The sequence below is a fragment of the Halichoerus grypus genome, chromosome 14 (assembly GCF_964656455.1).
Source record: "Halichoerus grypus chromosome 14, mHalGry1.hap1.1, whole genome shotgun sequence".
In the NCBI taxonomy this organism is placed as follows: domain Eukaryota; kingdom Metazoa; phylum Chordata; class Mammalia; order Carnivora; family Phocidae; genus Halichoerus; species Halichoerus grypus.
This window is the reverse complement of record NC_135725.1, coordinates 6660792-6688448: the sequence shown is the minus strand read 5'-3', so window position 1 is coordinate 6688448 and position 27657 is coordinate 6660792. Positions and strand designations below refer to the sequence as shown.

The following is a 27657-nucleotide window of genomic DNA, read 5'->3' as shown; positions in this document are numbered from 1 at the left end:
GGAGCACCTCGCAGGGTTACAGCTGGGAGCGAGAGGACTGCCCCGGCTGCGCGCTCAGCACCGAGTCCACAACAGGGTAAGCGCGCTAATCCCATCTTCTCCTCTATCAGGAAAAAGGCGGGGGAGATAATACCATCTACATCCAGGGTTTGCCTTGAGTACTGAGGCTAAGTACCGGGCATGCAGTAGGCACCCAACCCCAGCCCGTCGCCTCCCCGGCCCGCACACCAGTGGAGAGAACGCACGGACACTACCGTGGAAGGGGAGCTCCCGCGCTTGGCTCCCAGGCCGCCCCCGGCACGCGCTCCCTCCCGCCGCGCGCTGTTGCCGGGGCCCGAGCACCGCCCTACTCCAGCGCGGGCCAATGGCAGCGTGGCCCGGGCACCGCCCAGCTCCAGCGCGGGCCAATGGCGGCGCCTCAGGGGCACCGCCCTGATCCTGCGCGGGCCAATAGCGGCGAGACCCGACGCGGGAACCGCCCCCGGTCGGGTGGGGAGGCGGGGAGACGGCCACCGACTCCGCCCCTCTCCCCTCTGACCCGGTGTCTCGTCTCTCCGTCTTCCTGTTCCAAACCACGTGGACGCGCCGGGGGCTGCGGGGCTACGGGAGAGAGCCCGGGTCACCACCGCCGCTGTCGCCGCCGCCGCCGGGGTCGCGACCCCCGCGCCCGTCCGAAGTCGCCGCGCCCCGGCCGCCCGCCCCTTTGCGGAGGGCGCGCACATGGCGACCCAGGCGCACTCCCTCAGCTACGCTGGCTGCAACTTCTTGCGCCAGCGCCTGGTCCTGTCCACCCTGAGTGGGCGCCCCGTCAAAATCCGAAAGATTCGGGCCAGAGACGACAACCCGGGCCTCCGAGGTAACTCGGGGCGGGCAGCGCGCGGGGTGGCCGCGGGGGCCGCGGGGGTGCGGCGCCGATGCCCTGGGGGCGGGCGCGGGGAGCCTGCGCGTCTCGCGGGCGCGTCGGGGAGGCCGAGCGCCGCGTCGCCCCCACGCCCGAGCGCGCCTGGACTGGGGGGGGAGGCGGGGTCGGGCCCGAGGGGTGTGCTCACTGCGCTGCGCTGGCGTCTCCCGGGCGCTGCTAGTAAACAGCTACACGTTTTCCAGCGCTGCGTGTTGCAAAAGATCTCGGCATCGCCCCCTCGCCTGCCTTCAGCCCTCTTGCTCACGCCGCGAGCCTCTCAAAGGGTAAAGGCAGTTTGCCGGACCGGAATGTGGTGATTGGGCAGATATAAGATGGAGAGAGGTTTGGGGAGAAAAGTACCACTGTTCGGTTCCGTGCCCTAGCCCAAAACACGTCTCAGAGCAGCTGCCCCCTCGGACATCGGCTGTCCCCGTCGCCATGATTTCTCAGCTGCCCTCACACCTCTCCTTGGGTGTGGATTAAAGAAAAAATTAAAATTTTGTGTTTGTTTTTAGCTGTAACTGGGATGTGCGCAGGACAGAAGCTTTGTGATAATTTTTTTTTTTTTAAGTCATGGGCCTAATTGCCTTGACTTCAGTCAGATTTGATGACAAGCGCTAAACTACTTTTTTGCCCGACAGAGGTGGATTGATGAAAGAATAGGCCCTGTTTAAACTCACATCAAGTTAAGTGGTGCCGATTTTCAGCTGGTCCCCTGGAATAGACACATGCATTTGAAAGCTTCTGTCTGGTTATCCCAGATTGGGAGATTCGCTCAAAGGAAAAAGGGAAAACCTATCTGCAAATTGAAGGAGAGGGTTTGTGGTTGGTCTTGGAAGCTCTGTCGGTCCTGTTGAAGTGTTCACTTTTGCACCGACTTCTGTACTAGGTGGCCGGCCCATTTCATCATGTGTCTGCGTGTTCTGGAGGGTTACATCTCTGCCTCTCTCGAATGGTGATTGGTTGCACATAAAGGGAAAACGCAATGTCATTGATGGAGATAGACCGTTAGGAAAGAAAGACCCTCCGTACCTGGTGCCCGTGGGAAGGGCTTGTGTTGGTACATGATTCTTCTCTCTACCGCTCAGAAACACAGAACGTTGAGGAGGGACCCCTAGCATGGTTTCTGCCAGGTGTTCTCAACATCTGTCCTTATTTTGAATCGGCGTGGGCAAAGCAGTTGCTTGATTGCTCTGCTCTGTGGCATTCTCAGCCAGCTCTCCGCTTTACCTCCAGTTTACTCTAGAGAATTTGCCACTAGCTAGATATGGTAAGACAGGCTTCTGCTTCTGTGAACAGTGGGCATAGGTTTTTTTGTCTTTTGTTTTTTATTTTTTTTTAAAAGATTTTATTTATTTATTTGACAGAGAGAGACATAGTGAGAGCAGGAACACAAGCAGGGGGAGTGGGAGAGGGAGAAGCAGGCTTCCCGCGGAGCAGGGAGCCCGATGTGGGACTCGATCCCAGGACCCTGGGATCATGACCTGAGCCGAAGGCAGATGCTTAACAACTGAGCCACCCAGGCGCCCTGTCGTTTGTTTTTAAATAGCAATAGAAGTCCTTTGGCCTGGAAACCTGGGATTTCTGTGGGAAATATAGTGCTTGTAAGATACAATTTAGTGTTTGTCTTTTGACAGGTGGCCTCCAGACTAATATTTAATGTTCCGAAGGATGCGTCCTCCCCCCCCCCACCGTCCGCTGTTTGTGAACATTTCTTCACTGCCACACACACGAACTCTCATTTCTTCCAACAGGGCTTGGCCACTTGGCACTTTCCTGAAAGGATGCCAAGCTCCACTGCTTGGGGGAGGTAGTGCTCTTTGGCAGATGTGTTGGTATTTTATGGGGAGCACTACGTGGAGCATTATTTGCTTTACCTTATTAATACACCAAGGGAAAAAACAGAGGCTCCTGACTTAAATCTCCTTGTGATGGTTTCAGGTCCTCAGAAATCTTGTAGATGTTCGCTTAATTTCTTCAAGAGGGGGGCACCTGGGTGGCTCAGTCAGTTAAGCGTCTGCCTTTGGCTCAGGTCATGATCCCAGGGTCCTGGAATGGAGCCCCGAGTCCGGCTCCCTGCTCAGCGGTTGTGTATCAGGGGCTACATGTATTTATATACGTAAATATGCACGTGTGTGTATGTATATGTGTATATACACATACGTGTGTGTGTATCTATGAATGCATATATATACACACAAATATCTCAGTTCCCTCGAAGAAATTTTTTTTAAAAGATTTTATTTATTTGTCAGAGAGAGCGCGAGCGGGCGTGCACAAGCAGGGGGAGCTGCAGGCAGAGGGAGAAGCGGGGAGCCCGATGCAGGACTCCGTCCCAGGACCCTGGGATCAGCCGTGATTCTGGCCACCACCATCGCATCTGTCCAGACCAGAAGCAGACCCAGAAGGTCTTCCTTCATAACCCCCAGGGGTTATGTGGTCATAGTCAAGCGAGTCCTTGGTAGTGTGATTAAAGATGTCGCCAGGAGGCTCTGCTGACAGTCATCTCTCCCTTTCTGACTCTTTTCTGACTCAGATTCTGAGAATTGGAAACGACTCAGAGCATATCCAATAAAATCTTCAGCTTAAGTATAAAAATTGCATCTCTCGAAGGTGCTTGCTTAATCATCCCTCCTGGTGTGGGCTCTGGAGGGTGGGGGCTGTGGAGGCCTTTTGCCTCAGGGGCAGTGGCTTAGAAAAGGTTCCTGAGCCCCAGTGTGTGCAAGGCTTTGTGGGAGTGTAAACACGAGAGGCTGGTTGCCCCACTTCTGGAGGAGCTTTCTGAGTAGGAAGTGCTTGACAGAGTAGCTTGAGTAACGTCAAGTAGGAAGAGCTGAATGTTGTAAAGGGACTCAGGGGAGTTAGGGCAGAGGCTTCCCTGGGGGTTATGAAGGAAGACTTTCTGGGTCTGCTTCTGGTCTGGACAGATGCGATGGTGGCTGCCAGAATCACGGTTGGTGAAAGGAACAGCTTGTAAGTCAAAGAGTTCTTTATTTATTATGTTGAAGTAAAATCCTTAATTTGTTGTGGTTGTAGTAGCTTGGTGGTTAAGAGCTTGGTCTCAGAGTTAGACCTTGGTTTGAGTCCTGCTTCTGCTTTTGCTATTAGCTCTTGGACCTTAGGCAAATTCTTTAACATTTCTGAGCCTCCGTTTTTTCATCTATAAAGTGAGGCCAACATCACCAGCTTCATTGGGTTATTGTAAAGATTAAATAAAATAATACTTAAAGTACACAGAACAGTGCCAGGCATGTAGGAAAAATAAACGTTAGCTGGTTTTGGGGCGCCTGGGTGGCTCTTTTGGTTAAGCGTCCAACTCTTGATTTCGGCTCAGGTCATGATCTCAGGGTTCTGAGACTGAGCCCTGCATCTCTGGCTCTGTGCTCAGCAGGGAGTTTGCTTCTCCCCTTCTCCCCCCCCCCCCTTGTGCACTCTCTCTCTCAAATAAAAAATAAATCTTTTAAAAATGATGTTAGCTGGTTTTATTATTATGTAACTTCTACCTACGAGTATAATTCTGCTCTCTGGCGTCCGAAATCTGTTCTTGCTTCTTTTTTAGATTTTTAAAAAATATTTATTTATTTATTTATTTATTTGAGAGAGAGAGAGAGAGAGAGAGAGAGAGAGAGCGAGCGTACAGAGGGAGAGTGAGAGGGAGCAGCAGACTCCCCGCTGAGCAGAGAGCTCGATCCCAAGACCCTGAAATCATGACCTGAGCTGAAGGCAGACACTTAACCGACTGAGCCACCCAGGAGCCCCTGTTCCTGCTTCTGTCTGGAAACTTTTCACATATTTAAAGAGAATTATGCCTTCTTTTTGTCCTCTCTTTTCAGTCTAAAGTTTTCCTTTTGGGTGATGTCTTCCAAGTATTTGTGTGTATTATGTATAAGGTAGTGGTTTTCACACAAGGCAGTTTTGCTCCCCTGGGGGACATTTGGCAGTTTTTGGAGATATTTTTGGTGGTTACAACTGGGAGGCTGCTCCTGGCATCTGGTGGGTAGAGCCCAGGGCTACCAATAAACATCCTGCAATGCACCATACAACTTCCTCACACAAAGACTACTTCTGCCCAAAATGTCAATAGTGTGGATGTTGAAACCCCTGGCATATGAAACTTAATTATTATGCCTTTTTTTTCTTTTCTTTTCCCCATATCTCCAATGGTTGGGAATAGCAGTGTGTGGACCAAGAAAGCTGCACAGGGATTCAGAAGGGGATGAGACACAGGTCAAACTCTGTGACTGCAGGCAGACAAGCTAATCTCTTAAATGAAACTGCCTCCTTCCAGTGCAGATTGTGTATAATGAGAAGATTTTGAACCCCAAAGAAAGATGATCTTGGAATGGTTTTTACTAAATTACACAACCACATGTGTAGTTTTTGCTTCATTCTGAGAAACACAGACAACTGTGTTTCATTCTACTCTTGCTGTTCAGCGAGGAGGAAGTAAATACTTTGTCCTGCCACTGGGTTCCTGCAGGTAGAGAGCCAAGGCATAGTTAGGTGAGCTAGCCGGCAAAGTTGGAGTCCACTGAGTGGCAGAGCTGGAAGGAGGATGCAGCTGGCTCCCGCCCGGAGGGCTTGTTCTCCCGTTTAACCGCATGCCGGACTCGGCTGTTCCTCGGCGTTCCGGAAGGCAGCTGTCCATAGCGCCCCCGGCTCTGGATTTCATGAGGGCTGTGTCTTGCAGGGTTAGGTTGAGTTCACAGTTTATGGGTAAGAATGGAAAGAATTCCACGAGAATAATTGTTTAAAGTGGGAATAGGGAAAGATGGACTTGGGCAGGAGCACTGGTTTAACAGTTAGGACGTGGGACCCTGAGCCAGTCCCATGACTAAGCCTCACAGTGTTCCCCTGTGAAATTGGAGAGAGGAGTTATGTGGGCCCAGGGGAGTGCTGCACATGGCTTCATCAGATGAGATTCTGAAAAGGGAGGGGCAAGTGGAGTTTTAATCAAAAGAATTCCTTAAAATGTGTTGAGGAAACATGCTACATAGAGGTCCTTTGAAAGGAAAACATCTTTTGGTGAACTGATGTGCTGTTTTGGGGCTAAATCTGGCTGTTCATAAATTGCATCTTCTAGAAGGAGACTTGTAAGGGAAAACTTTCTCCTCTACTCTCAGTACTCTCCCAGGTGTGCGGGGTTTTCCCCCTACGAAGCAGTTCTCCAGTTCTCAGCGAGCACCAGCTGGGTGTACTGCAGCTTGAACTCAGTTCTGACGCTGTCTACATGGAGATGGCAGCAGACCCCACACGGTCAGGGCTCAGTCCCACAAGACTGCCCCCACTTCGGACAAGTCCCATTCGCAAGTTCAGGCCACTTGTACTTCTGACCAACTGGTTGTATAAATCGGGGGTTCCCACCGTCCCCTCCTCGGGTCTGATGATTTGCTAGAATGGCTCACAAAGCTCAGGGAAACACTTATATTCACCAGTTTATTGTAAAGGATGTTATAAAGGATACAGCTGAGCACACACAGATGAGGTATGTAGGGCCAGGTCCTGCAGGGTCCTGAAACAGGAGCTTCTGCCCTCTGGAACCAGGGTGTGCACCACCCTTCCAGGACGTGTGTTCATTCATCAGCCTGGAAGTTCTCTCCTTGTGCAAGAGTTTTAATGGGGTTTAATCTCCTCTTCCCTCAAGGCCAGCAGGTAGGGCTTAAAGTTCCAGCCCTCTAATGACATGGTGTTTCTGGTGACCAGTCTCATCCTGAGGTTGTGTAGGGGCCCTATCCTAAGTCAACTCATCAGCATAAAGTCAAGTGTACTCAAAAGGGACTCCTTATGAATAAATTTTAGGAGACACTCCTATTATTTTGGAATTTCCAAGGGTTTTAGGAGCTCTGTGCCAGGAATCGGGGACAAAGACCAAATACATTTCTTACTATACCACATGGATGCACCTGTATTTTGTTTTAGTATGGTCTGAGACTCAGAGTTACTAATTAGTAACTAGAGTTGGGGAAGCCTGATGACTCTACTAAGGATAGTTGATTGACTATTGTCTTGTGGATTGGGAACCTGCCCTCTTGTGCCTCTGTTGACTGTTAGTTTGCTGTCACATGTTGATTATTGGGTGCCCAAAATGAGATACTCATCTTTTTTTTTTTAAGATTTTATTTATTTATTTGACAGAGAGAGACACAGCGAGAGAGGGAACGCAAGCAGGGGAAGTGGGAGAGGGAGAAGCAGGCTTCCCGCGGAGCAGGGAGCCCAATGCAGGGCTTGATCCCAGGACCCTGGGATCCTGACCTGAGCCGAAGGCAGACGCATAACGACTGAGCCCCCCAGGCGCCCCGAGATACTCATCTTTGAAAGACAAATGCCAGGAATCCTAATCGTCTGCTTTCAGATCTGCTGTTGCTTGGAAGCTGTAAAATGCTATTCCAGATGGAACTGTGCACCATCTTTTTTTTTTTTTTTTTAAAGTAAGCCTTTTAATTTTGAGATAGTTATGGATTCACATGCAGTTGTCATAAATAATACTGAGAGATCCTGTCTATACTTAACCCAATTTCCCCCACATGGAACATCTGGAAAAACCGTAGTACCGTATCACAGCCAGGAAATGGACAGGGATGAGAGTGAAGGTATTGAGCATTTCCATTACCACAAGGATTCCTCAGGTTGCCCTTCCTCAGCCACACCATCTTCCTTCTTGCCCCACCAACTCCTTAACCCTTGGCAATCCCTAATCTGTTCTCCATTCCTATAATTTTGTCATTCGAAGAATATAAGTGGAATCATATAGTAAGTAACCTTTTGCGGTGGACGTTTTTCACTCAGCATGATCCTCTGAAGATTTAAGTTTTTTTTCAGGATTGTTCCTTTTTATTGCTGAACAGTATTCCATGGTATGAAAGTATCACAGTTTTTTTTAACCCTTTACCTGTTGAAAGACATCCGGATTGTTTCCAGTTTTTTGGCCATTATGAATAAAGCTGTTATAAACATTTGTGTACAGGTTTTTCTGTGAACATAAGTCTTTGCCTGGGATAAATGCCCAGGAGTGTAGCCGCTGGGCTGTATGGTAGTTTGCATGCTTAGGAAACTGCCAAAGTGTTTTCCAGTGTGGCCTTACGATTTTATATTCCCACCAGCAATGTGTAAGTGATTCGGGTTCTGTGCACCCTTGCCAGCATTTGGTGTTGTCACTGTTTTTTTCCCCCCAAGGGTTTTAAAATGTGTTACTTCTTCTAAAATCAACATTTTAATAACTTGGCTAAGCCTGTGCAGCTGGCGGCACTGAGGCGCCCTCCTGGCCTCTGCAGAGTCCGCTGGGCTGTTTCTGGATGGTCCCCAAAGGTTATGGGCTAAGAGGCAGCAGCTCAAGGTCATTGTCCCACCCCTGTCCGCACCAGAGGTCACATGTTGGAAAAGTCCCATCTTGATCACACTTTCTTGTAGAACCTGATGTTCTCAGATTTGGGGGGACGGGTTAACATTTCCTTGATTGTCGCCAGGGATGGGTGACGGTATCGATGTGAAGGCCGATGATGGCCTTCAGAAAGAAGAGGGAGGAGGTGGTGAACTCCCACCAGAACACCGGTGAGTGTGACCTGGTTTCAGAGGAGGATCAGGAGGCTGAGGAGTGCCCTTCTATCCTCCGCCGCCCCCAACCCGGGAGCGGACGAGGCCGGAAGAGAAGAGGAGGACAGAGCCCGTGGCCCACTTGTGCTGTGAGTGGCAGTCCTCCCTGCAAGGAGCCGCAGGCCAGACGGGGCAGCTGCCACACTCGCGCCGCCGCCGACGGACCGGGACCGGGCCGGGACCAGGCGGGGACAGTGCCCACGGCAGCCCGGGCCCGACCCAGGCCTCCACGCAGGGTGGCCAGGATGGGCGCAGGAAGCGCAGACAAGCCACCGCTGGGGAGGCGCCCTCAGCCTGCAGCAGGAGGCCTTCACCGAGGGGCCCCGAGGAGCGGGAGGAGGGCGCGCACGTTGGGAGGCGGGAGGAAGGACTCCACGAAGGACTAGCCCTGGGCTGGGGGCGCCTCCTCTGGGCTCGCAGCCTGTGTGCCTCGTGCTGCGCCTGCGCTCCTCCTTGCGCCCTGGGGCTGCTGCGCTGGGGGGTTTCTGCTTTTAGCCGTCCTGGTCGTGCTGTCTTGTTTAATTTGCATATTCCTAATGGCTGATGATGGCCAACATCCTTCCCTTTGCCCATCTGCCATCAGCATAGCCTCCTCCGACATCTTTTGTTCATTGCCAACTAATCTGTTTTTAAGCTTATGTTTTGAGAGTTCTTTACGTGTTCCGGTCCTTGGTCAGATATGTGGATGGCTGATACTGTGTCCCTCTCCGCAGCTTGTCTTTCATTCTCTCTCTCTCGCTCTTAAGTAAGCTCCATGCCCAACATGGGGCTTGAACTCATGACCCTGAGATCAAGAGTCGCCTGCTCCAACAGAGCCAGCCAGGTGCCCCCAGTCTTGTCGTTCTCTTAACATGGTCTTTTGCAGAGCAAAAGATTTTACTTTTAGTCAAATAGAATTTATCAACTTTGTCTTTTATGGCTTGTGCTTTTGGTGTTGAGTCTAAGATCTCTTTGCCTATTCTAGATCTCGAATATTTTCAATGTTTTTTTCTAAAGGTTTCATAGTTTTACATTTGATTTTTGTATGAGGTTTAAAACTTAGGTTGAGTTTCTTTCTTTTTTTTTTTTTTTTTTGCTTACGGATGTCCAGTTGCTCCAGCACTGTTTGTTGAAAGGGCTATCTTTCTTCCATTGAATTGCTTTTGTATCTTTGTAAAAAATCAGTTGGGCACATTTGTGTGGCTCTCTTTCTGGGACCTTTATTTGGTTCCACTGATCTATATGTCTGTCCCCTTGCCAGGACCATGTAAACTTGATTACTGTGCCTATAATCGTGTAGACTGATACCTCCAGCTTTATTCTTACTTTTTGTGATTGTTTTAGCTATCCTGGTTCCTTTGCCTTTCCAATATAAGTTTTAGAATAATCTTGTCTTTATCTAAACAAAAATCTTGTTAAGATTTTGACAGGAACTGTGTTAAACCTATATGTCAGTTTGGGGAGAATTGTCATCTTTACTGAGGCTTCTAATCCATAAACATAGTATATCTCTCCATTTATTTAGATCTTTGCTTTCTTTCACCAGCATTGTGTAGTTTCTAGCATACAAGTCCTATAAACATTTTGTTAGATTTACACGTAAATATTTTACTTTTTCGAGCAATTGTCAGACCAATTGTCAATGATACAGTATTTTTAATGTCATTCTCCATGTGTTCAATACTAGTATATGGAAATACAGTTCATTTTTGGGAAGATGTTTATCCTCTAACCATGCTGAATTTACTTGTTAGCTCTAGGTGTCTTTTTGTACATTCTTTGGGATTCTCTATGTAGATAAACATGTCATCTGCAAAAAGAAATAATATTATTTCTTCTTTCTAAACTTTATACCTTGTATTTCCTTCTCCATGCCGTGCTGGCTGGAACTTCTAGCACCATGTTAAGTATGCGATGAGAGCAAACTGCCTTGCCTCGTTCCCTCTCTTAGGGGGAAAGCGTCCATTGTTTTGGTGCTCAGTGTAGTTTTAGCGGTATGGTTTTTTTTTTTTTTTTTTCAGATGCTTTCATCAGTGAGAAAGTTCCCTTCTATTCCTATTTTTCTAGGAAGTTTTTTTTTATTATTATGAATGAGTTGCATTTTGTCAGATGCCTACTCTACACCAATTGATGTGATTGTATGACTTTTCTTCCCAATGCGTTTGTAAAGAAAAATACTAGAACTGAAAAATTTGTATACAAATAGGAAACTTGAAAGGTCATAAAATAGCATAAATCAGAGAATTAAATTTCCCTTTGTTGATTTTATTTCTTTTATAGGTTTTTTTTTTTTTTAAAGATTTTATTTATTTATTTGACAGAAACAGAGAGACGCAGTGAGAGAGGGAACACAAGCAGGGGGAGCAGGAGAGGGAGAAGCAGGCTTCCCGCCGAGCAGGGAGTCCGATGCGGGGCTCGATCCCAGGACCCTGGGATCATGACCTGAGCCGAAGGCAGACGCTTAACGACTGAGCCACCCAGGTGCCCCACTTTTATAGGTTTTTATATAAGCACAGCGAGATATCTAGGAACATTTGAAGGCATGGGACAAAAAAAGTAATCTTCAGTGTTTGTTATTACAAATAAAGCAGCAGTAAAAATTTTTGTACATATATCCTAGCATACTTCTATTTCTACAGGATAGAGTTCTAGATGTGGAATTGCTGGGTCAAAGACTATGCTTTTTTAAAATGTGGGGTCAAATCAAAGTATGTGAAATCCTCTTGCTTAATTGGTAAGATATCCTTTCCCTTAATTGCTGCTGCTTCCTTGTATTGACACTTTCTTTTTTTTTTTTTTGAGATATATTTAATGGCATTTGTAGTATGGCAAATTGGAGAGATGATTGGGTTTCTTTGCTTTTTTCATAATTTTTAAAGGTACTCTTTCTTTGAATTTGATTTTTGTTTATTATTTTTTAAAGATTTATTTATTCATCTGAGAGAGAGCATGTGTGTGAGCCAGGGGTGAGGGGTGGTGGGGGGCAGAGGGAGAGAATCTCAAGCAGACCCCCCACTGAGCACGGAGCCCCTGGTTGCTCAGTCTCAGGACCCTGAGATCAGGACCTGAGCCAAAACCAAGAGATGGTCGCTCAACTGACTGAGCCAGCCAGGTGCCCCTTGATTTTTATTTTTAAAAAATAAACTTTTAGCAGAGGATACTACATACTAAGAAAAGTGCACAGACCCTGGTGCCTGGATGGGTCAGTTAGTTTAATGGCTGAGTCTTAATTTTGGCTCAGGTCATGATCTCAGGGTCATGGGATCCAGGTGTTGGGCTCTGTGCTGGGGGTGGAGCCTGCCTAAGATTCTCTCTGTCCCTTCCCCCCTCTAAAAAAAAAAGTGCACAGACCATAAATGGATAGCTTGATGAATTTACGAAGTGGATATGCTACCCATGCCAGGAAATAAAACATGACCAGCAACCCTAAAACCCTTCCATGCTTGTGCCATCACACCATTTTCTCCCACTCCCAATGTAAATAATAAGTTGACTTTTTACACCATTGATTGCATTTCTGAAATATTAACCGTAATTTATATAATGGAGTTATAGAGTATGTATTTTTTGTGTGTGTCTGGTTTCTTTGCTGTCTTTCGAGTCATCTCTGTTGGAGAGGCGGTAGCTGGTGTTCATTGCTGTAGCATGCTACTACGTTTTATTAATATGGCACAATTCTCTGTTAAGCTGTTGCAAATATCTAGTTATGCTCTGACTTGTTTTTTTGCACTTAATGGTTTCTTTTGATGAGCAATAGATACTTCTTTTAATGTAGTCCAATTTATAAATTTTTCTGTGTCTTTTTAAAGAAATCTTGGTCTACCCCAAGGCCAATGAAGACGTTCTGGAACTTCTAAGGCTTCTCTTGTTTTTTTGTTTATTTATTTTTAAGATTTTATTTATTTGGGAGAAAAAGAGAGCACAGGAGCAGAGGAAGAGGGAGAAGCAGACTCCTTGCTGAACAGAGAGCCCGACATGGGGTTCAGTCTCAGGACCCTGGGATCATGACCTGAGCCAGAGGCAGATGCTTAACCGACTGAGCCACCCAGGCACCACCTAAGACTTCTGTTTTTATTTTTATTTATTTTTAAAAGATTTTATTTATTTGACAGAGAGCGAGCACAAGCAGGGGGAGCGGCAGGCAGAGGGAGAGGGAGAAGCAGGCTTCCTGCTGAGCAAGGAGCCTGACACAGGGGTCAGTCCCAGGGTCCTGGGATCATGACCTGAGCCGAAGGCAGACGCGAAACAGCTGAGCCACCCAGGCGCCGGAGGCTTCTGTTTTATATGTAAACTCTGTTACAGTGAATTCATTCTTCATACTTTTAAAACAGAATTTTACTAAAAAATAGATTTTTTAGTAATAAAATAGATTTTTTTAAAGTAATAAAAATCTGAATTTTCTCAGATGCCTTTTCAGTAGCAGTCAAGCTAGTTACTTGATTCTCCCCCATCCCCTGTTTTTATATTTAATAATATTGTCATCTTCCTTGTGCCTTACGTGTGGTCCTTTCCTGGGAGGCCCTCTTCTTAACTGTCGTGGATAGTTGAAAAATGTGTTATGGGCTCTTTTCTAAGCCTTTATGTGGGGATATTTTATTTGTTCTTATTAAATGAAGTTAGTTTGTAATTTATTTATTTTTTGGGGGGGAAATTTATCATTTTTATTTTATTTTTTTATTAAATTCAATTTATTTATTTTTTTATGTCCATTCTTTTTTTTTATGTTATGTTAATCACCATACATTACATCATTAGTTTTTGATGTAGTGTTCCATGATTCATTGTTTGCGTATAACACCCAGTGCTCCATGCCCCCCTTAATATCCGTCACCAGGCTAACCCATCCCCCCACCCCCCTCCCCTCTAGAACCCTCAGTTTGTTTCTCAGAGTCCATAGTCTCTCGTGGTTCGTCTCCCTCTCCGATTTCCCCCCCTTCATTTCTCCCTTCCTACTATCTTCTTCTTTTTTCTTTTTTTTAACATATAATGTATTATTTGTTTCAGAGGTACAGGTCTGTGATTCAACAGTCTTGCACAATTCACAGCGCTCACCATAGCACATACCCTCCCCAATGTCTATCACCCAGCCACCCCATCCCTCCCACCCCCCTCCACTCCAGCAACCCTCAGTTTGTTTCCTGAGATTTATTTTTTATTTCTTGCATGTGATGCTCTTAACTATTCTGCATTTGAAGCCATCTCTTCATGCTTTTGTTGTTGTTCTTTGGAATATGTAATAGACGAATTTTTCCTTTGAATGTTGGGAAAAATTTTTTCAGCAACTTTATCAGTGCTCTTCTCAGTTTTTTTGTTTTTTTAAAGATTTTTATTTATTAGAGAGAGAGAGCAGAGATAGCGACAGAGAGCAGGAGCCAGGAGGAGAGGGAGAAGCAGACTCCCCGCTGAGCAGGGAGCCAGATGCTGGGTTCTATCCCAGGACCCTGGGATCATAACCTGAGCTGAAGGCAGTCGCTTAACTGACTGAGCCACCCAGGCACCCCCTCTTTTCGGTTTATTGATAAATTCTCTCATTCTCTTAGTTTTGGGTTTCTCTTTTTTGTATCTTTTTGTTTGTTTTATCTGTTTGATTTATCATCTTTTTACATAGTTATATTAATTCCAAATGTATTAGTAAATATCAGAGAATAGTTTATCACAAAAGCTCATAATATTTTTTTTTTTTTAAAGATTTTATTTATTTATTTGAGAGAGAAAGAGTGAGACAGAGAGAGAGCATGAGAGGGGGGAGGGTCAGAGGGAGAAGCAGACTCCCCGCCGAGCAGGGAGCCCGATGCGGGACTCCACCCTGGGACTCCAGGATCATGACCTGAGCTGAAGGCAGTCGCTTAACCAACTGAGCCACCCAGGCACCCAAGCTCATAATCTTTTATTAATTATGTTATTTATTATTAGCTTACATTTTCTTTCTTCGTACAGATGAATGAGACTATTGATCTGTGTTGTATTTTTTAAATGAATTAGCTTGATTTTTTTTTCTGCTATATTTTCCATTTTTTAAATCTCTTTTGTGATTATTTTTTCATTTACTTTTTGGCTTGTAATTCTATTCCATTTCTAAAATCTCAGTTCATTTTGCTCTTGCTTTTGTTTTTTTAATTACTAAGGTATTTAGAGTGGTAAATTTTTTTTTTTTTTGGTTGACTGCTGTGTATTCTGGTAAAATTGATATTTCTGCTTAAAATATTTTAGTATGTTCTGTAGTTTTTTTTCTTGACGTGTTGACAATTCAGGAAAGATGTTACATGTTTCAGTTAAAATATAATTTATTAGGAATCATGTGTAATTACATACTATACATAAGATATGTGTATGTTTTATGCATTATTTCCAAGTGAATGGACATCTTTTAATTCTGAAAATTGTGTGTGTGTTTATAATATCTACCTTTTGGGATATAATGAGGATAAGAATGATTTTTTTTTTAAGATTTTATTTGTCAGAGAAAGAGAGAGAGAGACTGACTGAGCACAAGCAGGGGGAGCGGCAGGCAGGGAGAGAAGCAGGCTCCCTGCTGATTGAGGAGTCTGATGCGGGCCTCGATTCCAGGACCCTGGGATTGTGACCTGAGCCAAAGGCAGATGCCACCCAGGCGTCCCAGAATGATTTCTAATTTCATGTATTAATGGCTTGGTGTCTTATTTTTTAGGTACTTCTCTAAAGAAATTGAAATCACATTGTATATATTTTATATTTTTTCCTTAATGTGAGCATTTCCTCATGTAATTAAATAATTATTTTAAAATATTTTTAATGGCTGTATAGTATTATAAAGATCTTTCATAGGCTATTTAATGAGAGCAGTTTTATTTGCTATTTAAATTGTGTTATAGACGGGGCGCCTGGGTGGCTCAGTCAGTTGGGCATCTATCTGCCTTCGACTCAGGTCGTGATCCCAGGGTCCTGGGATTGAGTCCCACATCGGGCTCCCCGCTCAGCGGGGAGTCTGCTTCTCCTTCTTCCTCTGCCTGCCCCTCCCCCTGCTTCTACTCTCTCTCTCTGTCAAATAAATAAATAAATAAAATCTTGAAAAAAAATTGTGTTACAGTACCTTTATTTGTATTTTTTAATTTAAATTTTATGTATTTTAAAAAACATACACATGGTGTGAAATTCAGAGGGAGCAAAGAGGGTTTACACAGTGTGTCTCTGTCTCTTTCCCATCCTTCCTTCCCTGTGAGGCAGTCAGTGTTACTAGTTTGTTGTGTTTCTTCCCAGGGCTCTTTTTTTCATAAATAAGCAAATACATATGCACGTTTTCTTTTTTTCACACAAATGGCCAGCGGCATCTTACTTTTTTCCACTCAGTATATCATGGAGGTGACTTATATCAGTACATAAAAATTCTCCTTATTAATTTTAAGGCTGCAGAGTGTTCTGATATATATCCAATATGTATACATCTAACATTTATATTATATGTGACATGTATGTAATATTAGAAATTTATTTTAGCACAGTTACTGTTTCTAGATATTTAAATTGTTATGATACTTTTAAGTTGAAACTGTATTGATTGAGATTTGCTCCTTGTTTAAAAGTGTAGGTCTTTAGCTTGTATTCTTTCCCTCACTGCCCTTGAGACAGTTTGCCTTTCTTAGTGAGGAATGGGTCAGGCATTGTGTTACACAGTTACTGGCCCCTTTAAAGAAGTGATGAGCTCACCTCTTGAGGGGCTGAGGAGGGAAGTGCATTAGGTACCACAGGCAGTATTTAAGGAATTCTGAGATTGAAGGTCCTAATAGTATAAACTTCTAAAAAATGTCAAATATAATAACATAAAAAATGCATGAAACATAAAAGTAGTGCTTAAAAGATTATAAAATGGACACTCATGTGACCCCATCCAAGTCAAGAAACGGAACACTGTTGCACCTACGGGGCCTCTTCCTGGCACGATTCCCTCCTCTACCCCTGCTGGTAGCCGCTTTCCTGACCAGTACGGTATTTGTGTTAATTGTCTTTATAGCTTTATGGCCTAGTTATGTATTCCCAAACAGTGCAGTAAAATTGTGCCTGGTTTTGGATGTTTTTCCCTGGTGTTTTTAGATATCTGAACTTCTGTATCCCCAAGATCAGTCTTGAGGAGGAAGAGTCAAAGAGGACGTGTGGGAAGTGAAAGGGTAAGGAATCCTACACATCTGTCTTAATGAAGTTTGAGGACATCAGTCTTACTATTATTAGGTGAACTTGAGATCTTTTTCATACCACGTGATGGAGCTATATCTTCACTGTTGCCAGGATTCTGGAACTAGCTCTGGCTGGTTCTTTGAAGTACTGCTTCTGAATCACCCATTTGCTGTGACCAGGGGATGGTCCAGCCTGGAGGTCTCTTTATGTGCCCATTCTGTTCCTGGCCCTGTTCCTCTGCTGGGCATTTTTAACTGACTGTGTTCATGCTTAAGTGCCCCGTGGATTGCAGAAGAAAAAAAATTCTGACGTTATGCTTTCTTTTTGTTTTGTTTTTTTTCTTTCCTAATCTGTAAAAGCTATGGAGTTTAATCGTGGACTTTATTCATAAATGTCCGTTCTTCTCTCCCCTTTAGCCACCTCAAAAGCTTAGCCACCTCAAGAGTTTTCCTTTTTCTGTGCAGAGCCCATTGCATTTGCTAGAAAGATAGGTGGAAAGTGGCACTGTGGTCTGGATCATGCCTGGTTTTTTTAAAAACAGAATATTCTATATTAAGAGGCCATGGAAACAATTTCGTAGTTGATTTATTTTCAAACTTTTGTGATGCTACTTAACACCACAACCAGTACATATACAGATAATTGTAAAGCCCACTGAGGTTTCACGAACAGTGCCCTATGTAGGGTTAACTCTGACATTGTTTATTCTGCTCTAATTTCATTAAAAATAAATGTTGATTGGGGACCCGTTAAATGGTCTGCAGGATCCTGCAGTAGATCACTCTGCCCGCAGTTAAAAGGTTCCATGATTTTCTAGAGGAGGTGGTTGACGCTGAGGGATTAAACGGAGTTCGGCACACTGGTCTGGTGTGGTTAGGAGCGCGGACTCCGGGGAAGTCGGGGCTTGGCCTCAGCCCCCCGCTCTGTCACTTGCCAGTCTCATTCTTGGGCCTCAGCCTTCTGTAAAATGGGAACGGCACTCCCTGCCGCGGGGCTTTGAGGATTAGGCGAGGGAATGTCTGGCTGCGCGGGAGGCTTTAATGCCAACCTGCTGGAAGTAGCCGCTTTTCCTGGTTTCGGGACTTACTGGATTTCCTCTGACGTCTAGCCCAGGGCTCTCCGTACAGATTGCAGCATCTCCGGGGACAGGAGTTGTGGGGCAGCGTTCAGTCACAGAACAGGTGCATGAGCATTGCTGAGTTGATGTGCTCGCCCTCTGGGGTCAGTTCAGGTGCCTGCTGTCGTCTGAGCTCAAAAATTCTGCTAGTTTCTTGCAGGGGGTGGAAACTGCCTAAATAGCCACGTGGTCACCATGCCTTTGGTGCGGGAGAGCTGGTCTTCCTGCCCTTGTTCACGGGCAAGAGGTTGACTCTAGAGAGGGAGGGAGTGAGCGTGAGTGTGTGTGAGTGTGTGTGTGAGATCCACTCAGGGGAAGGCCACAGGACAGATTCTCCTGCCTGAGTCTTCTCTCTTCCTCCTCTCATAGTTCACATTGAAAATCCATTTCCTCCCTTTCTACCCCCCCCTTTTGATAATGACCATCTTTTATGTTTTTGGATAACAATCTGTCTATAAAAGAAATTGAAGTAAATTTATACATGAGAATTTAAACAAGAAAATTAAATTCATGTAAAGTACCAAGTCCTACCATGAAGAGAAATCCATTCATTAACATGCGGTGTGTTTTTTCTTCCAGTCTGTTTTCATGTGTTAAGAACAAGGTGGTAGTAATACTGTACATTCAAGCACCTTTGTAATGAAATTAAAAATGGAACTGGTTAGATAGCTCTAGATGAGTAGGGTGGCAGAAGGGAGAAAGGGACAGAGTTGAGTGGGGGAGACAGTGACCTCTTACTGCTTCTGAGACTGAGGAGTGACCCGCAATTTCATCTGCCCTCTCACGTATTCTGGAACAGATAAGAAATGGACTTTAAAACGCTTCCTCACTTTCTGCTATTTCTCCCTTATTTGGCGTGCACCCCTGAGGTCAGAAGAGCAGGTCTTTACATGGGTGTTAGGCTGCTGAAATTAATACCCCGCTAGATTGCTGGTAGAGTTGCTGTTTTTTGTGGGATATGAAAGGTGAATTGTTTCTGATAGTCCCACCAAACATCTGTGTGCTAGCCAGTGCTATTCAGCTGCTTTAGTGTCCTCAGCCAGTGGTCCCGCCCTGGTCCTGACAGGAACCTGGGCGTGACGCAGGGAGTCACGTACCTTCCACCCCAGCTCTGGAAATGGTGACCTCACATGAAACCAGTCTGTTTTCTCTTTTCCCCACAGACTTTGAAGCCAGCTTCATAAGGCTGTTGGACAAAATAACTAATGGTTCTCGGATTGAAATAAACCAAACAGGTAAGCTCTCTTTCTTCCCGTTCCTGAAAGCACCCACATGTACTACTTAACTATTCCTCTACTTCTCATGCCTTTTGACCATATACATACTCGGGTGCAAAGAGCCAGTTTCCTGTCTGTGATAGAGTTGTGCGGAGATGTATGTGAAATCTGCCAATATAAGGGGCGCACATTTGATTTAAAGAAGTTAGAAAGCTGGAAATTTCAGATCAACACACAGGCACCTCCTCTTTTTCAACAACAAAAATACTTTACACCTAAAGTTTATGCATAACTTTTCAAAGTCCATTTATTTATTTTGTCACAATAAAATTTCACAGCAAACTCTGTGAGGTAGTCGTTATGTGCTGAATTTTATTTTATTTTTTTAATTTTGTCTTTTAAAATAAGTATGCATGGGGCGCCTGGGTAGCTCAATCAGTTGAGTGTCCAGCTTTTGGTTTTGGCTCAGGTCATGATCTCGGGGTTGTGAGATCGAGCCCTGTAATCAGGCTGCGCGCTCAGCACAGAGTCTGCTTGGTATTCTTTCCCTCTTCCTCTCCCTCCCCCTCTGCCTAGCCCCCACAAGCGCGTTTCTCTCTCTCTCTCAAAAAAAAAAAAAAAATCCTAAAAAAAATAAGTATGCACAAGTGTATGCAAAAGATGTGCAAATCCCTTCACCTGTTTCTTCTTCCGTTCCCTCCCCAAGGGGCAGCCGTGGGCACAGCCTGGGGTGTGTGCCCTGGTCTCTGTTATACGCCTTTGCTTGCATGGACGCTTCTGTACCTCAAGCTGCCAGCAAGGTCACGCTCTTCATGTTGCTCCGCAGCCGCTTTTCTTCACTATCACAGATGTCTCAGAACTTTCCCTGCCGGGCACATGCAGGCCCATCTCAGTATTTCAGTGGGCCTAGTAGTCTGTTGTATGGAGGCATGATAATTTATTTAACTGCTCCCTACTGATAAACATTTAGGTTGTTTCTAGCTGTTTGTTGGCTCTTAGAAACTCTTTTCTCGACCTTGTATGGGAAACCATGGCAAACACTGTTTGGCTGACTCCATGAACTATTCACCTGTGCACAGATAGTCCACAAAGGAAACTGTGCACTTCCTCATTCGTTGGCTGTCTTAAGAAAGAAGACAGGGTTGGCCTCATAAGTGGCCCCTACATCACATGAGACTCATTGATCTGTAGCTGCATTCGGCTCTACCCTACGGAGAACAAGTTTCAGGCATGAGGGGCGCCTGGGTGGCTCAGTCGTTAAGCGTCTGCCTTCGGCTCAGGTCATGATCCCAGGGTCCTGGGATCGAGCCCCACGTCGGGCTCCCTGCTCAGTGGGAAGCCTGCTTCTCCCTCTCCCACTCCCCCTGCTTGTGTTCTCTCTCTCGCTGTCTCTCTCTCTGTCAAATAAATAAAATCTTTCAAAAAAAAAAAGTTTCAGGAATGAGACTTCAGATGCCCTTTGCAACCTATGATTCCTCGAGTCTTCCTTGACTGACTGACTTTGAAATTGCTGGAGATCTAAAAAAGATTTTAAATTAAAAAAATTGTTTTTTCAGCAATTTTTATCGGGGATTCAGAGGGTTCATAATTCTTTTCTGGTCATATCTGCAGCTTAACTTGGGAAGTAAGACATTTTACACAATCCTGCTTCTAGTTCATGCCCCCTGCCCCACCAGAGTAGAAGCCTTCATTCTGATGATCTGACCAATTTCTCACTTGGTTAATTTGCAGGCACAGATTTGCAGACTTTAGTGATGATATAGTCTTTTTTTTTTAATTTTATATAAATTTTTCTTTTTTTATTTTATGTAAATTTTTTTATTTTACATAACTCCAAAGAGCTGCTTTCCTTTTGAGTGACCGAGCCTAGATCTCTTTCCTCTAATGTTAAATTTATTGGTAAATTATGCCAGAAGACAGTGGCAAAAGATTTTGAGCAGCAACAATCCCTTGTTCACCCATTTATGCGCCACCCCACCCCCCAGTAATCTAGAATATTTTACTTTGCTTTTCACCCTAATGCATACACCCAATAAGAAACTTTTTGGATGATACGAATATGAGAAAGAGTGAATAAAAATAATAGAGCTTCTCCTAAAGCTATTCAGTAATTTTAGATCTTTCCGTTTGTTGCTATTAAATTAAAATAGCTACTATTGACAGAATTAAGTGCCATCAAGTACTTGCCTTCTCTAGGAAGCCTGTTGGTGAGTGCAGTTCATGGGAAATCTCATTTCAAGGGCCCAGAAGAAGCTGGTTGCTGGTGTGATGGTTCGGCATGTCATTTGTAAAGCCCCCCACCCACAGGCAGAGTGTGCTGTTGGAAGACCGGAGCGCCTGTTGGGATCTCTCCTCTGTGCCCTGCCGCGACTTTGGCAACTCAGATGCTTAGGGAGGGGTTAATTACCATTTATTAAATTACACTCACAGTTTATTACTGTTACAGGGGCTTGACAGTAATGAGTCAGCTTTTGGAGTGAAGTGTGGGCTCTTAGGAATGGCATTTTGAACTGCTTGGATGCCCTTGTCAGACTTTCCCCTTGGGATTTACTGCCTTTGTTGCCTTTGTGACACTTAGTGCTTTTTTGTTTTGTTTCTATTTTTGTTTTTTTTTTGTTTTCTGCTGAATGTGGCTCTTCTTCCGGTGCAAGGAACGACGTTGTATTACCAGCCTGGTCTCCTGTATGGTGGGTCTGTGGAACATGACTGTAATGTCCTTCGCAGCATTGGCTATTACCTGGAGAGTCTTCTTTGCCTGGCTCCATTTATGAAGCACCCGTTAAGAATCGTTCTGCGAGGAGTAACCAATGACCAGGTTGACCCTTCGGTGAGTAGTCAGTAGTGAGTAGTTTTGTCTCTTGCAGCAACCCAGCGTTAGAGAAATAAGTTCCTGATAAAACACAGGTTTATTGCTGAGTGTCTTTGTTTTGTTATTTACCTTGAGGTTTAGACATTAATCACTCTAGGAAGCAGATGAACCAAGGCTTGCAATCATCAGATTCAGTGACGATTGTTCACATTCATCAAGGTGCCTTTCATTGTCGTGTCTAAGAGCCTTCAGAACAGATGCGTGCAGTCTCATCATGGTTGACATGAAATACGGCTCTGTTGGCTCAAGTGCTGGAGAGTGGAATCTTCTTAAGGTCATGTGTTGGCTGCGGCTGGAAGGCAGCAGACCAGAATTTTAGACAGAAAATAATAATATCTCCTTGGTTGCTATAGCATAATCTTGACTTACTCAGGTTTTAACCATAAATTTTAGGACTTTTCTTCTCCCGAGAAGAGTTTGCAGCTTTAGAAAAAGGGCAAGGGCAGGGAAGGTATACATGCACTTGTATGGTTTGTGGGCACCAGCAAGCTTCTTATTTATTTTTTTTTTTTTTAAAGATTTTATTTATTTGAGAGAGAGACAGAGAGTATGAGCAGTGGGGAGGAACAGAGGGAGAGGGAGAGGGAGAAGCAGACTCCCCACTGAGCAGGGAGCCCAATGCAGGGCTCCATCCCTGGACCCTGGGATCATGACCTGAGCTGAAGGCAGACGCTTAACCAACTGAGCCCCCCAGGTGCCCCAGCAAGCTTCTTATTAAGCATCCTAATTTTCCTGCATGTGTGGGGAGGATAGTTTAATATACATGTGGGGTTTTCACTGTGGCCACCACAGCTGTCTTAATGCCTATCTAGGATGGGTTTTGTCGTGTGTGTGTGTGTGTGTGTGTGTGTGTGTGAGACAGACAGAGACAGAGACAGAGACGGAGACAGAGATTAGAGCAGTTTTGTGTCCAGGCCTGCCTTGTACTTCTCTTGTATGGAGGGAAGGATCCCCCCCTTTGGGTTCTTTGCTGACCACAGATGGTATCGTAAAGCTGAGGGCCATGGTGTGAAATCGTTACCAAGGACACTTGTCTTCATCTCTACTGATACTGGACCAGGACTATTGAGGGGGTGTCGTCTGAGGCAGAATGTGAAGTGTGTAGCTTTCCTAACCAGGAAGGACCAATTGGGTGGTGCAGTGAGTTCTAAAGCAGAGACGCTGGTCTTCACCCAGATATCTGTTAAGGTATAAACCTGGTTAATGTGTTGCTAGGTGCTAAAGACTTATTCCTCAGTTCTTGGGAATTCAGGTACATAAACTCTTTTCTTAGGATCCTGAGTACAGTGTGAGATCTGAAATCCTCGGTTGTAAAGGAATGTTGCATTATAAGTGTTTAGAATTTTAAAGATTTATTTATTTATTTGGTGGGGGAGGGGCAGAAGGAGAAGGAGAGAGAGAATCCTGAGCAGACTCCCGGCTGAGTGTGGAGCCTGACACGGGCCCGTCTCCCCTCTGAGATCACAACCTGAGCTGAAGCCAAGCGTTGGACGCTCAACCGACTGTTCCACCCAGGTGCCCTCCTCCCCCCCGCTTTTTTTAAAGATTTGTTTATTTAAACTGTTTAGAATTTTAAACTAATTTCAGATGATTGCTTTTTTTTCTTGCCTTTTCTGAAGATTCTAGGAAACCGCCTTTCAGTTAAAAGCATGAGAGGAGGCCTCTATACTTTTATTTTTTTTTTTTAAGTTTTATTTTTTTAAAGATTTTATTTATGTATTTGAGAGAGAGAGTGAGAGCACAAGAGGGGGGAGCGGGAGAGGGAGAAGCAGACTCCCTGCTGAGCAGGGAGCCCGCTGCGGGACTCGATCCCGGGACTCCAGGATCATGACCTGAGCCGAAGGCAGTCGCTTAACTGACTGAGCCACCCAGGCGCTCGGCCTCTATATTTTTAGAATGGAGTTGGGGGGAGGAGGAGCCTTGCATAATGGGAAAAACTCGGGTGAAGCATGCAGGAAACTTGGGCACTACGTGTCTCAGTTTTCCACTCTTTTTTTTCTATAATTGCTAATAATCTTAAAAGCTGTTTCCACTGGCATTATTCAAAAAGGTTTTATATATTAACAATGACAAAGGTTAAGTGATGAATTCCGCAGAAATAATACTTAATTCTTGCATACGGTATTTTTTTTTTTTTAAGGTTTTATTTATTTATTTGACAGAGAGAGAGAGAGAGCGAGAGCAGGAGCACAAGCAGGGGGAGTGGGAGAGGGAGAGGGAGAAGGAGAAGCAGGCTCCCCATTGAGCAGGGAGCCCAATGCGGGACTCGATCCCAGGACCCTGGGATCATGACCTGAGGGGAAGGTAGATGCTTAACCGACTGAGCCACCCAGACTCCCTTGCATGCAGAGTGTTTAAAAAAAAATCTATTTTCACATGTTGCAGAGCTCTCTGCTTTTGCTAGTTGCACTGCTAAAATGCCCTTGGTTAGTACCTGGCTCCAGACCAGGATAAATAAATACATCTAATCCTGGATGTGTGTAACTTCTTCAGCCTGTGGCTTCTTCATTTCAAGCTTTCTCTTGAATGTATGGCTCCCCCCCGTTCATGTCCACTCTGCGCACGTAAGGACGAATTTGAAGAGTTCCCTTCTGGAACTTGATCTCATGAGGTGGACAACTATGAAGGCAGCTAGGGAGACTACAGGGTCACCCCTGTCAGAGGTATATAAGCAAAGTGCTGAGGGCTGGGGAGGGTTTTCTAAGGAAAGGAAGCCAGAGTCAGTCTCAGATTTTAGGAAGATGAGGATGAATTGGAGAGGCATCAACTAGATTGAACATTATGGGCATGGAAGTGAAAAGGAAGGGACAGATCTGAAGGACGTTGTGGAGTGAGAGACTTCTTAACTTGACAACTGATTGGAGATGGGATAGGAGGAAGTGGTTATAAATTATTCCAGGATTTCTATTCTTGACTGGAAGGATCGAGATCAGATAACATTTGACACAGGGAAGAGGAAAATTGTGGTAGGATGATGGATGATATGTTTAATTTTGATCCTCTTCTCTGCAGTATTGGCAGGATATTCACATGGGGATGTCCAGCTGGCAGTTAGAAATTATTGTCTGGAGCCTCAGAGACAGGTCATCAGGATCTTACCTATTGATAGTTAAGTCCCTAGGAGAATGAGATTAACTAGTGCCAAGGTTGAACACTGGTGGCTTTTTGACTGAATTAATCCTACAGGTATTCTTCCTGTGGCTTGCACAGTGTGGTGGTGGTGTGTGTATACGAATCGGTGGTTCATGTTTGAGACCCCAGATTCTATATTATAGTAGGTTGATGTGGCAGCACTGGGTGGCCATCCACTGGACCTGCGTGGCCCTGCCCTCTTTGGATAAATTGTGAGCTCTTTGGTTGGACACAGATCTTAGCTGACCTCATGGTCCATTAAAATTCCCTTTCTGGCCTCTGTGGGCCGCATGGTTCCTGAGACTGGGAATAGAGGAAGAAGAGGAAATGAATGTTTAAGGTGTGAGCGGGAGAAGAGGGGCTGGAGGCAGTGACCATGAGATCGGAGTCGAGTTCTAAGAAGCAGGGGGTGCCTCACAGAGCCAGTTTTTGCAGGAGCTCCCTTAGGGCTGGGTGGGGAGATTGGGCAGTGAGAAGTTGTATTGATCTTTGAGAGAGTGGTGTCATTGGACTGTAAGGACAGGCATGCATTGAGGAAATGAGTAGCAGATAGAACCGTGGAAAACCGGGAGATTCTTCTAGAAAGTTAGATAAGATGATTCTTTAGGAGCTGAGTTTTTGTTTGGTTTGGTTTGATTTTTGTTTTTTGAATGAGGGGAAGCTTGATCTTGCTTGTGGGCAGAGGAGATGCTGTAGTGGAGAAAGGAACAATTAAAATAAAAGGAGTGGGGGTGTTTGTAAGGCTGACTCCAACAGTTGGAGGGGTGAGGGTCAACAGTGGAAGCGATGGGGTGAGCCTTGTGCAAGAATAGGGACATTTTCCCCTGGGGACAAAAGGACAGGAAGTGGGGACAAAATCTGAGGAGAATAAAAGTTCAGGAGGTCTCCTCTGATTCTCAGTAATTCTGCTCCAGAGCCACTGGTCAAAAGGCAAGTGAAGATTCCAGTCTTTTTTAGTTCCCTCCTGGGAGGGGAAAAGAAGTCCAGTTACGTCTGCTGTGTGCTGGGCACTCTTCTGGGTGAACCTGTGTTCATATGTATGCATCCTTACTTATTTAATTCTTTTACCAACCCTGTGAGGTGGATGTTTCTTATCACTGTTTCAGACAAGGTAGCTGGGAGTGGGTTTTCTCCCTTTTTCTTTTTGGCTTGGATCTGGTCACGTTTCTGTCTGATGACTGATGGACTAGACGGAAGGGGAATGCCTTTGCCCTCAGGTGCCGCCTGGGTCAGACTTCTGCCTGTAATTACAGAGTTGTAGCTTCGTTTCCTTAAGCAGGGCTTGCAGACCATCCTCGCTCTGCTAAAAGTAGAGTGTGTGGAGCCAGGGGAGCGTGTCCAGTCCAGCCCCTCACCTTATGCAGGAGGCACCCAAGGCCCTGGGCATGTGGGGAAGTGTCGAGGTGTCTCAGCTGGTGAGAGGCAGAGAGCCACTCAAGCCCCTGTCTGCTTTTCCGGCCCTGGTCCCATGCACCACGATGCCTGCCCTCCGTGTCAAATGGAGAGTGTCGGGAGACAGGAGTGCACCTCCGGTTACACTGGGGCTTCTGGCTGGCCTTCAGAGTCAATTTGACCGCGTCCTTTTGACTCCAAGTATAGGTAGGCTGAGCCGGAAGTGATGCCCTGTTTTCCCGCCTTTCTTTCCCCCAGGAGGGCTGGTGGGTGCCTAGTTCCTGGGAGTCATGCCCTCAGAGCAGCCGGTACCCACCACCCCCCACTTTTCCCAGAGTCTGGGTTAGCCTCCCTCCAGTTGCCCTTCATTCTAGTCTAGACTGACTGCTCTGTTCTGGCAACCCCAGATGCATATTTTAAGTTTTTAACGTGTGTTTAGCTTTAATATTTAACGAAATTAGCTAATCTTTAATGAGTTGTCCTCGTAACTGCTTCTGCCCCACCTGATCCATTCTGACTGTGTTCCTAGGCTTCATAGGTCATTTCTGCCTCTGGTTAGTTTCGTGGTATCAGAATATTTAGTTGGGGCCCGTTCTGTGCTCTGAAGCCTTATTGGAATATCGCTGTGCTGAATCTTAGCAGCTTGGAGACAGGCTGAGCCCCTTACCTTAGAGACAGGGAAATTCAGACATGTGGGATTTTCTGATCTGAGGCCACACAGTTAGCTGGAGGCAGAGCCTGGACCAGGACCAGACTATTCCCTCTGCGCCCCGCTCACCCTGCCTGCCCTCGCCGCCTGCAGATAGGGTCAGCTCCTGCAGGCCGAGGAGCAGCTCTGTTGCATTGGGAGCAAGTGAGGGAGTGATTTTTCTTCCCAAGTTGCTCTTGAGATGACGTTCACGGACTTATTAGCTGGCCGGATTTGAATGTCATCCTATTCCCTCGGGGGAGTCCGCAGATAAGTAAGCAGAGGACCCCAGGCCTCCCAGGAGTTCCGAGTGAGGAGGACATAACAGCAGCACTCTGCACAGCCTTGCCATTAACTGTGGGTATTGTCGTCACAGTCCAGGTTTGTGCCGCTCCTGGAGTTTGCGGCTGCCCTTCCCCGTCTGCCCCCACCCCCTTGTGGGCTCACCACCTCCCCTTTAGCTGCCTGTGTGGTGGGCATCGGCAGGATTCCAGGTCGCTCCAGCTCAGGTTCATTTGGTTTGTTTTGGCTTAGAGTGCCACCAGCTTTAAACATTAAACAACCATGTTGGAAAAAGAATAATAAAAAAGGCTGGTATTTTCTTCTATAGCATTTATGCCTATA

At 45.5% G+C, this 27657-nt stretch overlaps 1 protein-coding gene across 6 annotated transcripts in view; it reads left to right on the top strand.

Annotated features, from left to right (window-relative positions):
* Window positions 1–27657, top strand: part of RCL1 (RNA terminal phosphate cyclase like 1) — a 96971-nt gene that overhangs the window by 34460 nt on the left and 34854 nt on the right. Inside the window, exons 1-3 of one of the 6 annotated variants that reach the window (XM_036101238.1) lie at window positions 553–856; window positions 18899–18970; window positions 21604–21779. In XM_036101238.1, the coding sequence (XP_035957131.1) occupies window positions 721–856; window positions 18899–18970; window positions 21604–21779 (384 nt within the window). In that variant the 5' untranslated portion in view covers window positions 553–720. Of the gene's footprint in view, window positions 1–552; window positions 857–3762; window positions 3875–18898; window positions 18971–21603; window positions 21780–23203; window positions 23337–27657 lie in introns of those variants that run through there. The other 5 variants (XM_036101233.2, XM_078061349.1, XM_078061350.1 and 2 more) reach the window with 5 other exon arrangements.